A 14,292-nucleotide genomic window follows, 5' to 3' on the forward strand; every position below is an offset into this window, starting at 1 on the left:
AATATTTTTAGAAGAGTACAAGCAAAAACATAGGAAAGTCTTTTTATAGTCCTCAAGTACAAAGGCCTTTAAACTTTTGATTTATTTAAAAAATTTTCACTTTGAAATGATTCCAGAATTTTTACAAAGAATTTTCATGTATTCTTCCAATATACAAATGTTAACGTCTTATAGAACCACAGTATAATTATTAAAACCAGGAAACGAACATTGATATAATATTATTAACTACTTCATTGACTTTACTCAAATTTTTCTAGTTGTCCAACCAGTGTCCTTATTCTGGTCCAGGATTCACTTCAGGATCCTGGATGTCACATTTAGTTGTTTCGTCTCCTTAGTCAGTTTTAATCTGGAAGAGTCCCTCAGTCTTTCTTTGTCTTTCAGGATCTTGACATTTTTGAAGAATACTGGGCAGGTATTTTTTAGACCATCGCTCAAGGTGGACTTATCTAATGTTGCTTAATGATTAAATTCAGATTTTTCTATGGCAAGAATACTATAGAAGTGATATGGTGTCCTTCTCAGTGTGTCATATCTGTAGATATATGATGTCAATTTCAGAAGCCTTTTAAAGTGTGACATAAAATCAGAAACCATAGAAGACTGACTTGAGCAAATAAACATATAAATTTTCATCATGGCAAAAATATCCCGTAATAAAAGATACAAATAGAACTGTGATATAAGTGACTCAAGGCAAATGACAGTGTGAGAAACTCATAGGTTGGTGGGGGTCTAAACTGATAGAGTTTTTATGAAGGATGTTCTGGCAGTATATACCAAAATTAAGAATATGTATCACCTTCGATCTCAGAAGTTGTTTTTCTAAGAATTTATCCTATGAACAATTAGGATGGTATAAATATAGTTATAGTCCCTGATATAGGAAGGTACTTGATGAAGGTCTAAGGACACTCTTAGCAGCATTGTTTGTACTATGGAATATTTTGAAACAACTTGAAAATTTAAGAATAGGAATTTGGTTAAATAAATTATTCCATAGAATGGAATAATATGCACTTGTTAAAGAATAAGGTAGCTTTCATGCATTTTCATGGAAAATTGTCAATATAATCTATTGAAGAGTATATACTATATGATCTCTTTTGTGTTTTCTAAAGATTGCATTCTTAGTAAAGCATAAAAACAACTAGAAAATTATGTACCAGGCTGTTAACAGTGACCATCTCTCTGTGGGATGATTGTGTAGGGACACTTAGGCTTTCTCCATATTATTTGAGCATTTTATAATAATCATCTATTATCAGCAAATAGAATATTTACACAGAAAATAACTCTGAACATAATATGCATATCCTGCCATCCTGTTGATATTTTGACATTTGAATTTTTGTGCATGTGTATAAGCATATATAATTATCTTTTTATACAGTGAAATTATATGCTTTGTGTCATTTTGAAATTTCCTTTTTCACTTCATGTCAAAAAATTTTAGGTCATTAAGTATTTTTAATTAATCATGACTTTTAATGGCTCCATAGTATTCCACTATGTGGATATACTACATGTGTATGTATAAATGTATGCATGCATGCAACTGTCTTCATAACCAATTTCCGTTTGTTGCCTATTTAGTTTGTTTATAAATTTTTATTATAGGTAGTAATACAGTATCTTTCCTTATAGGTCAAGTTTTGTGTGTATCCATGCTCTTTCCTTAGAATAAAATTAGATTTGTTGGTTCAAAGGTATGCATGTGTGTAAGATTTCTGATATATATTGCAAAATTATTCTGAAGAATAATCGGATTGGCAAACTTTTTCTTAAAATACCAGACAGTAAGTGTTTAGGCTTGTGGGATGTAAGATCTCTGTCCCAACTACTCAACTCTATGACCGCAAGGTGTAAGCAGCCATAGACTATAAGTAAATGGGTGTGGCTATGTTCCAATAGGTTGCCAACCTCTTTACTATAACTACCATTTTACCAGAAATAAATGAATGTGTCTATTTGTTCTTACCTTTGCCAGCACTGGTTTTCCATTTAACAAATTAAAGTAATGGGTTTTATCACAAAAGTGGCATATATATTTTGGAAAATAGGAAAACGTGGATGAGCAAATATTAAAATACACACACACCCCATATACTTATCACCCAGTAATTATGGCTGTTAACACCTTAGTATATATTCTTTCAGAATATTTTCTACATGTATCTAAAGATATATATTTTTTAAACAAAAATGAGATCACACTGTATGTACTATTTTTTAACCTGCTTTTTTCAGTTAATGATCTTTACTTTTTCGTGTCAACAAGTCTTCATTTCGTGTAATACTCGATCCATGTTCAAATTTTGCCTGTTGGCCCCAAATCTCTTTTACTGCTGGAATGTCAGCACCAGGATCCAACCCAAGACTGTCTTGAGCATCCAGTGTTTACGTTCATTAAATACATCTTATTCTAGAAGAGTCTCTATATTCATGAGAGTTGTTGAAAAGCCCAACCCATTTGTCCTGCAGGATATGTACAGATTTGTTTGGTGGCTTCCTTGAGTTTTCATTTAGCTTGTTACTTGCCATAGTCAGCTCAGGGTGCCATAACAAAATATCATACACTGGATGGCATAAGCAACAGAAATTTATTTCTTCACAGTTCTGGAGGATGAAAGTCCAAGATCTGGGTACCATCATGATCAGGTTCTGGTGAGGACTCTCTTCTTGGCTTGCAGACAGCCACCTTCTCACTGTGTCCTCACGTGGCAATGAGAGACCTTCCTCTTATAAGGCCATCAATCTTATCAGAGGAGGACCCCACCCATATGACCTCATTTATCCTTAATTACTTCCTAAAATCTCTGTCTTCAAATACAGTCACACTGGGCGGGGGGATTAGAGCTTCAACATATGAATTTGGGGGAAATATAGTTCAGTCCATAGCATTCCTGTAGCCCCTTATATTTCCTGTAAACTGGAAATTAGATTCAGGTTAGCTGCATTTGGCTAGAATACATCATAAGTGAAGTTGCATGATTTATAATTGCATCACACCAGGTGATACATAATATCTGGCTATTTCTTATTACCTTTAAAAATATATCTGTCAGTTTGATAAGCAATTTGTGGTTATTGCCAATTTTTACATCTTAGTCATTGTTTTCATCTGCATTTCTCTTATTAAGTATTTGCCTTTCGAAGATGTGAAGGGAAAGGGAAAATGCATAGAAAATTAATTAAAGTGAGAAATCAGAAAGATTGGCTTGGATGGAAGAGGGAAAAATAAGAGGACAGTTGCAGGCAATTGTGATCAAGCTTGCTTTCCTCTTTCAATCTTTCCTAGTTGTGAGTTTTATTTTGGTCTATTTGAGACCATGGTGATCATGCTGAAATTCAAGTCTTTTTATCAGTAGCACCTCAGTTACTCAGTGGAAGGTAGGTTGCTGAAGTGTGCACAACAGCTGAGAGACTGAGCATTCCTAGGTAGTCTCCTCTAACACATTGCTGGGAAACTGTGTGATCACAGTCCTTCGGTCCTATGGCTCCTGAGTCATGCTTGCTGATATTTGAACCCTCTTTTGCTTTAAGCCCAGAAAGATTGGTCCTGATAAACAGTGTAGAAATGAGTGTGTCATTTTTCCTTAATGATGATTATCCAGTAGAGGGGTGGGATAGGGAGGGTGGGAGGGAGGCTCAAGAGGGAGGGTATATGGGGATATATGTATGCATATGGCTGACTCACTTTGTTGTACAACAGAAACTAGCACAGCATTGTGAAGCAATTATACTCCAATAAAGATGTATTAAAAAATAAAATAAAATATCGGCAAACTAAAAAAAGAGTAAACTCAGCACAGCATCATCCACTTAAAAATTCTCTAGTGTTTTGGCTAATGACATTTATCTTATGGTATGTAAATGCAAAATTTGACTTAAAATTAGTTTTCAGTGTCATAGTAAACTTACAGTATAACTGTTTTCTTCAATCCAGAGAATGTCTTTCTATCCTGCATGTAATTCAGAAGAACAAAGTTGAGCAGCAGTTATTCTATGAGTTTGAAGGTGGCGTCAAGCTTGGAATAGGGGCCTTTAATTTGGTAAGTAATCAGAAAGCAACCAGAATCTTTTGTAAAAGAACCTTAGGTTTTCAGTGCCTCTGCTACTGCATTTGAACCTCACCCTGAACCACTACCTGGGTTTGGTTGGCAAGTGGCTACAGTGGGATCAGTTTTCTTGTGCTGTGAACCAGTGGGGGCTTTGGCCAGAATGTGCTGTAAAGTTCTGCACATGCTCAGAATAGTTTTTGATTGTATAATAAGGGAAGCATGCAGCTCTCTGAATGGACTAGTAACATTTTTTGGTAATAAGAAGCTTGAAATTCAGTTCTATTTCCACATCAGAAATATTATTGCTATAGCAATGGTGGCTCTGAAATTGAAAATAGGTGAGGGAACAATATAGTTTGAGGGATGATGAAGCTCTGGGGTAGGTGAAGGGTTTGAGTAGATATCTGTCCAATTGCTATATTATTTAGATATTTTGATATTTTATTAAGCTTTGACTGGAATTGGTGAGAAAATTAAGTGGTAAAGGGACTCCCACACGTAAGTGTATACACTACCGTGGCTGCTTTGTTCATGAGCCCATTGGTTGATGATGGAGGTGGTTGAAGAGAGAGGCTGGCTAGTGTCCACAAAATGAATCACCCTATCCACTTGAATATTAAAATTTTCCTCTGCTGAGGTCAGCCTTTGGTGAACATTCACACGGGACACAAATATCTTCACATTTTTTGCCCATTCTGAGAGGTCTGTCCGTATACCTCTTTCCCAGAGCTCCTTGTCATCAATTTTCCCATCATGTTCTTTCTAAAGCCCTGACCATCCAACCAAACCATTGGCAACCACCCATGAATCAGTAAATAATTGCATATATGGCCATTTCTCCTTCCAAGCAAAGTGAACAACCAGGGCACTGCTCAAAGTTCTGCCCTGGGAGGACTTCCCTTTATCCTACTCTGTAGGGATATCCCACAGAGGGGCTGTAGTGCTGTAGGTGTCTACTTCTGGGTCATGCCTGCATATATGAAGAATACAACAGACTTTTGCTTTCTGGAAAAGGATGCTAAAAGAAACACTGTTTGGAGGTGGACACTGGGGGTTATCTTCTCATCACTTTATCAACCCACATGAAAGGAGCAAGTGTTCTTTAGAGCATTCTGAAAAAGCCAGGTTTTCTGTTTTGTTTTGTTTTTAATTTTTTAGGTGTATTGTCTTAATTAAATGAAATTAAGTCACAAGTAATGATTATACTAGGTGCAGTATGTGGTGATTGAGATGTGTCCAGTGGTTTAACCTTGATTCTAATTTTTCATATTACTGAATCATTAAAATTTTAAGTTGGTTAGAGTTTAACATTTATCTACAGTTAGATGTACTAACACATAAGTACACTTGTATTTTTTTTCTTACAGATGCTGTCCCTTTTACCAGCACGGATTATCAGACTACTAGAATTTATAGGATTTTCTGGAAATAGGGTACAAAATTAATTTTTTCTTAATTTTGACAAGGAAAATAAAAGTTATTTATTGAATATGAGAGAAATACAACATGTCCTCGTAACTAACAATTTGTTTCCAGAACAATAAAGAGGCATTGGGTCTTGATGATATTTTTCAGGAGTTAGAGATGGTTTTTCTATTGAAAGTTAAAAATTTTCATCTTTGTTATTTAAATTCTGGGATTAAAATTTATGTTTTACTAATATTGCTGCTTGCTGGATCTTTAGTACTCATGTGAGGTTAAAATATGCTTCCCTAACACTTTTGCAACCCCAATGTTTCCTGCAAAACCAAGAAATTAGGCTAGATTTCCCTGTCTAACATTTTATGATTCGTATGGATCAAGCATAGTTGCAGTGTTTTGGTTTTCCTTGTTTTTACAAGTTTCACTATAAAACTAAGCAAGGAAATTTGTTTTCCATGAGTTTTGTTTGTTATAGTTCTGTGTGGTTGTTTTTGTAGTGTATAACATTTATTAATCATAACACTCAATATGCTATTACCAGAGTTGCCTTATTGCAAAAGTTGTCCCTGTTAGTCCAGAGAGCAAGTTTTGAGAAATGTATGAGAACAAGTACAAGAAGCTGTAATTTTTTTCCCTATTTATTCCACTGTCCAGGTTCTCCATAAGTATTATGTATTTATGGTGATCCCTTCCTGATGTGGTCTATCTATTCAGACTCTGTATTTCATCGTTACCCTTCCCCTCTACTATTCATCTTCCACCTTATTTCTTTAGTAGCTCCACCTTGCCCCTTGAATAAAGTCCGAACTATAGCATGGATTCAAGGGCCCTCGGATCTGATTCTAGCCAATGCTGCTAGCCTACTACCCATCCTTTTTGCTTCCCCAGTGTTCCTGCTAAACTGGGCAAATGGTTGTTCACCAAATAGACCCTGTGCTTTTCTGTTTCCATGCTTCTGCTGGTGTCTGTTTTGGATGTCCTCCCCAACTGGCATCCTCCCAAATAATGTCTCTTGAGAGCCTCTCCATCCATTAGGATTGAGATAAATGTCACCTATTCCACAAAGCTTTCCCTTATCTTCTCCCAACAAAGCTCAAGTATTCTTAACTTTCAGAATCATTTACTTATCTTTCTTATGGCCCTCGCCATATTCCAATAAAATTATGTGTTCATGTACTACCTTCGCTATTTGATGGAAAGATCTTTAAAGACATAGAACTGTATATATTCATACCCACCATAGCGTTTTGTACTTAGATCCTCAATATGTTTTAATAAATTAATATTTATATAAGAGAAATACAGCATTTTCTATGAAATGAGCTCTACCTTTTTCTCTCCCTAAGATCACATGATATAAGAATTGGGGAGATTGTCTTATGCCAGTTTAAAATGTAAAATTTGTTTCTAGTTAGATACTACTTCTATTCTAAGCTCTTGAAAAATAAACCCCACCTTCATGGAGGATGGGGATCCGTGAGCTAGCATTTTAAAGTCTCTGAATATGATGTTTCAATCATGCTCTTCTCATTCTAAAATGCCTCTAATTCCTATAGGAGTTGGGCATCCTGCAGTTACGGGAAGGTGCCTTAGGAAGAAGCATGAGGTCTCCACTATGCTGCTTAACTATACTAGCTTTTCATACTTATATCTCCCTGATACTTGGTAAGGACTGGATTATATTTCACATCATTGAAAGTTGATTATCTTTCATCTGAGTAAGTAAAAATTTAGAAAAATCAGTAAGAGGACGTAGTCTATATTTACCTTTTTTTTGAGTAAAAGTGGAAAATTATGACATTTCTCATAGTAACATTTGGCAGAGGGGTGGAGGGTTTCTTTCATCAAATTCTTTTTTTTTTTTTGTGGTACGCGGGTCTCTCACTGTTGTGACCCCTCCCGTTGTGGAGCTCAGGCTCCGGACGCACAGGCTCAGAGGCCGTGGCTCACGGGCTCAGCCACTCCGCGGCATGTGGGATCTTCCTGGACCGGGGCACGAACCCGTGTCCCCTGCATCGGCAGGCAGATTCTCAACCACTGCGCTGCCAGGGAAGCCCCATCAAATTCTTTTTAATCTGTTCTCAGCTAAAAAATTCTATAAAGCTTGTTTAAGGTGATCTATTTTTAGCATATTACATTTCTTTTTTTAGCAAAAGATTAAATTTTTGGTTAAAATAAGTTTAATATTGCTATTAAAGCCAGAAATTTCAATTAGGAATTGAAGGCAACCACCTCTGCTCCTAAGAATTTGCCCGAGAGCTTTCTTAAACTAAAGTCATAGATGAGACTTGTCTTCTTTTATTTCCCAAATATTTTTTTTTTTTTTTTTTTTTGCGGTACACGGGCCTCTCACTGTTGTGGCCTCTCCTGTTGCGGAGCACAGGCTCCGGACGTGCAGGCTCAGCAGCCATGGCTCACGGGCCCAGCTGCTCCGCGGCATGTGGGATCTTCCCGGACCGGGGCACGAACCCGTGTCCCCTGCATCAGCAGGCGGACTCTCAACCACTGCGCCACCAGGGAAGCCCTTTCCCAAATATTAAAATGACAAATTAACAGTTTTCATGTTTTCCATGAATAGGTCTTTGCTACATTTTAATGAAATTTGGAGAAATAGTTATCAATGTCGACCACATTTCTTGAAGACTGAGGTTTTTCCTGTTAAATTTCTAGGTACAGGAGAAGTGAATGTTGTGGAAGCAGAGAGTCTCCTTGAACCCTACCTCCAGCAGTTTCCAAATGTACGCTTAGAATTTCAAGTGTCTTTTTCAACCATAATCAATCAACCAGGGTTGACCATTGAACAGTCTGTTTCTCCCTCCGCAGGGCTCCCTCATGTTGTTTTATCATGGCCGGATAGAGCTGCTGAAAGGAAATGTGGAAGAGGTAACTTATTTGAGGGGGTCATTTAGGGGGCTGTCTATCTGGTGGAGTTGTGTAGTGCACCCATTCCATATGATCAAGTCCAGCTATATGCACTAGACAGAAATAAAGGGAAGATATGTAATTAAAAAGCCAAAAGTTAATTGTGTGGATGCACTCTATGATATGTCATAGATTACTGAATATACTCTACATTTGCACATAAAGTACCTGAGGCAATTCAGGGTAGGATATAGAAATACAGTTGGGCAGTTTAAGGGGCTTTCAAAAATCTTTGACTACTATCCATCTCGGTATTACATATTGACTTTGGAATCTTGCCCCTGCATAAAGGTCACTCCACTGTACTACATGTGTGCTCCCCATCAAAGGAAATTATTCACTAATTCCCTTGAAGAAGAAGAGTGAATAGCCTTTTATATAAATATACTCATGAACAATTTTCTTCTACACAAATGGGGTCAAACATGTATTTTTCCTTGATTTGATTTTTTTCTACTTAATATACATCTTGGATTTCTTTCCAGGTCAGTATTTCTAAATCTTCCTCATTCTTTTTGATGGCTGGGTTTCATTCAATGAAATGGATATACTGTACTTACTAAAGCAGTCCACTATTGATAGACATTTGGCTACTATACATAATGCTGTTGTAAACATTATTATGTGTATATTTCTGTGCAAAGGTGTATTTATATAAGATTGATTCTGATAATGAGGATTTCTAGGTCAAAGATGTTTGCATTTTGATAAATTCAGACAAATTGCCCTCCTAACAAGGCTAGTCCATTTAAACTCCTATAAAGATATGAGAATACTTGTATTCAGTGCTCTTTGCCAACTCTGGTCATTATTTATCTTTTATTTTTGCCAATGTGATGGTTGAAAAATGATAATCTAATATTTTAATTTATCTTTCCCAGTGTAAAAATTTCTTCATATGTATATTTGTCACTTATATATATTTTTCTCTAATTTCCTATTTATATCTTTAAACAATTTTCCCACTGAGTTGTTTGTCTTTTTTTAAGGATTTTATAAAATTGCTGTATGATAAGGGTTAATCCTTTGCCCGTTATGCATATAGCGATATCTTCTCCTAGTCTGTCCATGCCTTTAACTTTGTTTAAGGTATATTTTATCCTCTGGAAGTTCTAAATTTATTGTTAGATCTTTTCTTAAAGGACTTCTGCATTTTACGTCTTACTTAAGAAAGGAACTTTGCTACTCCCACATTATAAAGTTCCATGGCCCTCTCACAGAGTTAAATAAAGAGGCAAAATTTAACTGTATTGTTGCATGTAAGGAAAGGAATGTGTTGTTGTCTTGAGTGGTTTAATGAATGATGATTTTGCTCTTTTTGTACAAAGTGTTTTATGTATTTTTCCATTAGGTTATTATCTCCTTGTCTAATATCTGGATGATCAGCTTTATGCAATTGACTTATAGGCACAAGAGATATTTCGAAAATGCATTTCAGTTCAAGAAGAATGGAAACAGTTTCACCATCTCTGTTATTGGGAGCTGATGTGGATTTTTGTATTCCAACAAAACTGGAGGGAGGCGTATTACTATTCAGATCTGCTTTGCAAAGAGAGTAAATGGTCCAAGGTAAAGTACAGTTTCATTAATATCTGTTTGCTAATAAGTGTACAGGATGATTTTCATTTAGGACTGTTTGTTCCATAGTATGATACTGACACTGTTTTCTCAACTTAGAGATCCATCAAAGGAGGAAGTGGACATTAAGTACCTGCTGTTTATAACCACTGTTCTCAGCACTACGTGCTTTAAAAGCCATCCAAATAGTCTTTTTCAACAAAGAGGCTTTATCTGTGAAGATGAACTGTACTTATATATAAAAAGTATTAAATATCAAGTATTGATAATTGTTTGTAGACTTTTTGATACCCTGATAACAAGGCTTTTCACAATAATCAAAATTAATTATTTATCCATTCATCCGTTGATGCACACTTAGGTTGCTTCCATGTCTTGGCTTTTGTAAATAATGCTGCTATTAACGTTATGATGTACATATCTTTTTGAATTTGTGTTTTCATTTTTCTTTGGATATATACCCAGGAATGGAATTGCTGGATCATATGGTAGTTCTATTTTAATTTTTTGAAGAACCTTCCTTCTGTTTTCCATAGTGGCTGTACCAACTTACATTCCCACCAACAGTATACTAGGGTTCCCTTTTCTCCACAATCTCATTAACGTTTATTATTTGTTGTCTTTTTGATGATAGCCATTCCAACAGGTGTGGCAAGTTAGGGGAAAGAGATTAAGAGGTACAAACTGCTAGCTATAAAATAAATAAAATACAAAGTTGTAATATACAGAGGATATAGCCAATATTTTATAACAACTTTAAATGGTGTATAATCTATAAAAATATTGAATCACTATGTTGTACACTTGAAACTAATGTAATATTGTAAATCAACTGTACTTCAATTAAAAAAAAAGAGTTCTAAAAAAATTCTGATCCATTTGTGAAAAGTTGGGAGGAATGAGATAATGATCTCTTTTGCATTTTGTCCATTTTCTCATCCATGAACGTTACAGTTGTATAGTAGGAAAATGGCCAAAATTAGGTGAAAAGTTTTGATCTCATTTGGAACAGGTGATATAAGACTTCATTTCTTTTTTTTTATATTTGATACCTCTTAAATATTATATCTGGAAGATTTGTAGGTCTTTCCTGATTTGCAAGATAGCAATGTCATGTATCTAGGATGCTCTCTGACTAGCTGCTTTTCTTTTCCTCAAGGCAACATATGTGTTCTTAAAAGCTGCAATTTTGAGCATGCTTCCAGAGGAAGATGTAGCAGCAACTAAAGAGGATGTGGTAACTTTATTTAGGTAAGCAAGACACTATTTCTATAACAAAGATCCTGAATGAATAGAGGAACACACGAATACTTTCTTTTTCCCTTAGTGCTCTTCCATGTTTCACCTTCATATTTCTTTAACTTATCTGATTTGATACAGAAACTCTTAAAAAATATATTTAACTAAGGGTCAAAATGTCATCCTTTTAGCAAGACTTTGCAGATATGCCAGTGTAATTGGGAATCTTGAGAACACATGTTTTTTTGTTTTGTAACTGGGGCTTTGCTACTGCATTTTGAACACAGTTTCCTAAAATGATATTGTTAGCTAAAGATGTTTACTATTATAAATCAAAGGTATTTTGTGATCAGAAAAACTTAAGAATATAACACAATATAATATACCCTTAGTTTTCATTAGTGTGCCAAAGATTCTGAGAAGCTCTGCTGTGAAGTAATCTGTTTAACTTTGTTTAGACCAGTGTCCATCCATCCATCCATCCATCCATTCATTCATCTCTAACCTTTATGTTGAGCACCTACTGTATGAAGACTACTGTGTTAAGTGCTGAATAAACAGGCATGGATCCTGTCCTTGTGCAGTTCATAATCTTGTAGTGGAACTAGACATCAGTGAAATAATCACCCAGTAAATGCAAAATTATAACACATGACTGATTTTTCTCCTCCTACTTGTCTCACCATTCCTTCTTGGTATCTTTGTAAGCTCATCCTACTTCCATCTATTAAAAGTTGGTGCTTTTGATTTCAAAGGTCAGTCTTAGAACCTCAACCTTAGGAAATCTGATTCAAGCCAAATTGAAATCCCTAGTACAGACCTTGTGACTGAGCTCCAGACCCATATATCTAGCTCCCGTTTACCACCTTCACTTAGATATGTCAAAGCATTTAAAACTCACCACATCCAATCTTCCCTAGCAAACCTGGTGTTCTTTCCTCTCTCAGTGACTGGGACTACCAGTTAGCAAGGCAAAAACCTATAATACTTGCATCACCAACACTACCCACTGTCCCTCCTTTCCCCAGTGGGAGGAGAGGTATGGATAAGAGCACAGAGGGAATGACAGTTGAGATGAGGTCTGAAGGTGGCTTGGGAGCTGCTGGGGCAGTGGGGAGTTGTGGTGATAACAGTTTCAGACCAAGGGAACAGCATTTGAGAGGATGCTGTTGCAGGAACAGCCTATGAGAGGATGCTCTTGCAGGAACAGCATATGAGAGGATGCTGTTGCAGGAATAGCATATGAGAGGATGCTCTTGCAGGAACAGCATATGAGAGGATGCTCTTGCAGGAACAGCATATGAGAGGATGCTCTTGCAGGAACAGCATATGAGAGGATGCTCTTGCAGGAAGGAGCACTGCACATTAAAAGAACTAAGACAAAGCTGATATTGGACAGGACGTAATGCTACATTTTATATCTAGGTCAAAGGAAAATGAACGTCCAGGATTGCTCAAAATATGTCTCATAGAACACAGAATTCCTTTTAAAAATAAGACAAGAGTCTCCAGCCGTACCACCCTGAGTGCGCCCGATCTTGTCTGATTTCAGAAGCTAAGCAGGGTCGGTGCTGGTTCGTACCTGGATGGGAGAGCACCTGGGACTACCGAGTGCTGTAGGCTTAAAAAAAAAAAAAGACAAAATGTTTTAGGGACACAGAGCTCATTGGTATCCCGAGTGGGAGTTGGTAAGGTAATAGAACAGAGGTAGAAACCAGACTGGGATTGGCTAAAGAGGGAATGAGATACAAAGAAATGAAGAGAGTTGAGCATAAATAACATCCCTGGATAACTTTGACTATGAAGGGGAAGAGATAGAGAGAGAAAGAGTTGGAGGGAGATGTAATATCAAAGAATATCTTAATGGGAGAGATCTGAGCATTCTCAAAAACCACTGGGAAGGATCCTTTGGAGAAAGAGAAGTTAGACATATAAGCGAGAAATGGTATAAGCGAGAAATGGGATAACTGATATTTGCAAGGCTCTTGAGAATGCAAGAGGAGATAGAATCCAAAGCACTGATGGCAGGACTGGCTTTATCTAGAGGGAGGACCGGGTCCTCTGTTGTATGGGAGGGAGGAAGTCCAGAACAGGTGTGGAGGCATGCAAGCTCGTGTGTGGTAGTGTGAGATGGAGGGCTTCCTCCCTCACAGCTTCTGTTTTTCTTCATGAAGTAGGAGGCAGGGCTGTCTGTTGAGAGTGAAGGAGAAAGGAGTGGGCTGGAGGTGTGAGGAGGATGAAGAATATTGGAAATCATTGCTGTAGAGGGTGGGACAGTGAGGTGATGAGAGAAACACAGGAGGGGGAATGGCAGGCGGTGCCAGGGCTCGTTTGAGGTTGGTGTTGATGAATTTACAGTGATACCAACTTGTTCTCAGTGCAGTTGCAGGGAGGATGGATACTGAGCTTCACCCAGATGAGTGCAACGACTAGGCATTAGCAAGGAGTCTAGGACATAAGCCAGAGCATGCTGCAGTAAAGATTGCCTGCCTGGCAGTCTAAGCAGGAGGATGGAGGGATGGGGAAAGAAGGAGACTGCTGAGCTGGGAGAAAGTTGAAAGGCAAGAGGACTGAAAGTCTTAGTAGAACAGCCAAGGTAGCATGAGGAGAGTGGCGTTCAAAGGGTGGTGTGCTTGAATTTGTGCTTTGAGGTCGAAAAGTCACAGGTGATGAAGTGGTCTAAGGTGTGACTGTAGGGGTGGGTGGCTGTGGTGGAAAGGAGGAGGTGACCGCTGGAGATGAGGAAGTTAAGGAACGGAGAAGCCCAACTGCGTTCTTCAAACATAATTGATGACAAACACTTTTCTAAAAATATTTATTTATTTATTTTTGGCTGCGTTGGGTCTTCGTTGCTGTGCACGGGCTTTCTCTAGTTGTGGTGCGCGGGTTTCTCATTGTGGTGGCTTCTCTTGTTGCGGAGCACGAGTTCTAGGCGCGCGGGCTTCAGTAGTTGTGGCACGTGGGCTCAGTAGTTGTGGCACACGGGCTTAGTTGCTTTGCGGCCTGTGGGATTTTCCTGGACCAGGGCTCGAACCCGTGTCCCCTGCATTGGCAGGCAGATGCT

The 14,292-nt window shown here is 37.5% G+C and overlaps 1 protein-coding gene across 2 annotated transcripts in view; it reads left to right on the forward strand.

Annotated features, from left to right (window-relative positions):
- Positions 1 to 14,292, forward strand: part of TTC39B (tetratricopeptide repeat domain 39B) — a 128,249-nt gene that overhangs the window by 93,648 nt on the left and 20,309 nt on the right. For both annotated transcript variants that reach the window (XM_060102110.1, XM_060102112.1), the window contains 7 exons: positions 3,953 to 4,058; positions 5,435 to 5,500; positions 7,046 to 7,154; positions 8,160 to 8,227; positions 8,313 to 8,372; positions 9,819 to 9,980; positions 11,149 to 11,240. In XM_060102110.1, coding sequence (XP_059958093.1) covers positions 3,953 to 4,058; positions 5,435 to 5,500; positions 7,046 to 7,154; positions 8,160 to 8,227; positions 8,313 to 8,372; positions 9,819 to 9,980; positions 11,149 to 11,240 — 663 coding nt within the window. The remainder of the gene's footprint in view (positions 1 to 3,952; positions 4,059 to 5,434; positions 5,501 to 7,045; positions 7,155 to 8,159; positions 8,228 to 8,312; positions 8,373 to 9,818; positions 9,981 to 11,148; positions 11,241 to 14,292) is intronic.

This window comes from Mesoplodon densirostris, chromosome 6 (genome assembly GCF_025265405.1).
Source record: "Mesoplodon densirostris isolate mMesDen1 chromosome 6, mMesDen1 primary haplotype, whole genome shotgun sequence".
NCBI classification, from domain to species: domain Eukaryota; kingdom Metazoa; phylum Chordata; class Mammalia; order Artiodactyla; family Ziphiidae; genus Mesoplodon; species Mesoplodon densirostris.